Here is a 1,758-nt window from a genome sequence, read left to right on the forward strand (position 1 = left end):
TACTGTTTCTAGGCTGGAGCTAGCCCCCTGCGACAAAGTGACTCCAACTGCGGTCTGGGGCTTTGGGACAATACTATTGGCACGTGAGATGGCCTCTACCTGCACGTCATGAAATTTAGCATTAGTCTCTCGTCGTATAAAGTCCTGCATAGCAACAGTAGAAAGAGTGCCAGCTAAAGAAATTCTAACAGTAATGCAAAAATTGCAAGAGCAAATTTTCAGCGACGCGAAGCAAGATGGCGGTGCAGATCTCGAAGAAGAGGAAGTTTGTCGCTGATGGCATCTTCCAGGCCGAGCTGAATGAGTTCCTGACCCGGGAGCTGGCGGAGGATGGCTACTCTGGCGTGGAGGTCCGAGTCACTCCCACCAGGACAGAAATCATCATCCTTGCCACCAGGACCCAGAATGTCCTCTGTGAGAAGGGGCGCCGCATCCGTGAGCTGACCGCTGTGGTACAGAAGAGGTTCGGCTTTCCTGAGGGCAGCGTTGAGTTGTACGCAGAGAAGGTTACCACAAGGGGTCTGTGTGCTATCACCCAAGCAGAGTCCCTGTGCTACAAGCTCCTGGGAGGTCTGGCAGTGAGGAGAGCCTGTTATGGTGTCCTGCGGTTCATCATGGAGAGTGGAGCCAAGGGTTGTGAGGTCGTTGTGTCCGGCAAACTGCGAGGCCAGAGAGCCAAGTCTATGAAATTTGTGGATGGCCTGATGATCCACAGCGGTGACCCCGTCAACTACTATGTGGACACAGCAGTGCGCCACGTTTTGCTTAGACAGGGTGTTCTTGGCATCAAGGTGAAGATCATGCTGCCATGGGACCCAAGCAGAAAGATTGGACCCAAGAAGCCTCTGCCTGACCATGTCAGCATTGTGGAGCCCAAAGAGGAGATCCTGCCGACTACGCCAATTTGTGAACCGAGAGCAAGGCAGGTGGTTTGGTCTTCGCAACCAGAAAGGACGCACACGGGGTGGTCAAGTTAAGAAAAATGTATTTACTACAGGTTAATAAAGGCAAGTTAATGGTAAAAGAACAGGAATAAGGACAAGCAAAATTCACAGTATAGTTTGAACAAGTCAAGTTAGATTTCACAATATATTCTACGTTTACTATGTCCACCTCCACAGCACGGACACTGAAAGAACAATAGTCCCAAAACTATCCCTAACTGACCCTAACTCCACATTTGGGTGTGCACCCGTCTTACCGGTGGTCCGGGTGGACTGCTTACAGTTTGTAGAAGCGCGCGTTGGGGCCCAATGTTGTCCCTTTCTTGTATAGCGAAGCGTCCTCTCCTCATGGTTATCACAACATCCGAGGCAATAAGATTCTTCTCAGCAGGCAGGAAAACAAAATGGATGAAATGGGATCCAACAGCAAGTAGCTCAGCACACTGACAGTCCTGCAGAATCCATACACCCCGGTGTGATATAAGCCAGGGTTTTGCAGTTACCGTCCAGTACTCAACAGCACTGCCAGTCTTTAGCTTTGGTGGCAATGTCCACAGCCACAATGTCAGTCTTACTGGTTAGCCACTGGGCACAGTCCTTTCAGCATGGCTCCACTGAACATACTGTCTCTTTATACTCTGTCTGCCTCTGGACTGAATTACACACAGGTTAGCTGCACAGGAAAGTCCTCTAAGATCTCCACACACTCTCAATGCAGCACAGACACTTGGTTCTCTCTCTGCAAAGATGGCTGCTGCTCTCTCTGTGTCGTCACATCCTGCTTCCTTCTCATACTGTGTCTGCAGACAGGCAG

The 1,758-nt window shown here is 50.3% G+C and overlaps 1 protein-coding gene across 1 annotated transcript; it reads left to right on the forward strand.

The window, feature by feature from the left end:
* The first annotated feature begins 222 nt into the window (after positions 1-222).
* Positions 223-1,133, forward strand: LOC136626537 (small ribosomal subunit protein uS3A-like). Its single transcript, XM_066601591.1, has 2 exons — positions 223-926; positions 1,122-1,133. The coding sequence occupies exons 1-2, from the start codon at positions 237-239 to the stop codon at positions 1,131-1,133; spliced, it is 702 nt and encodes a 233-aa protein (XP_066457688.1). The 5' UTR covers positions 223-236.
* The last annotated feature ends 625 nt before the right edge of the window (positions 1,134-1,758 follow it).

This window comes from Eleutherodactylus coqui, chromosome 4, assembly GCF_035609145.1.
Source record: "Eleutherodactylus coqui strain aEleCoq1 chromosome 4, aEleCoq1.hap1, whole genome shotgun sequence".
In the NCBI taxonomy this organism is placed as follows: Eukaryota; Metazoa; Chordata; class Amphibia; order Anura; family Eleutherodactylidae; genus Eleutherodactylus; species Eleutherodactylus coqui.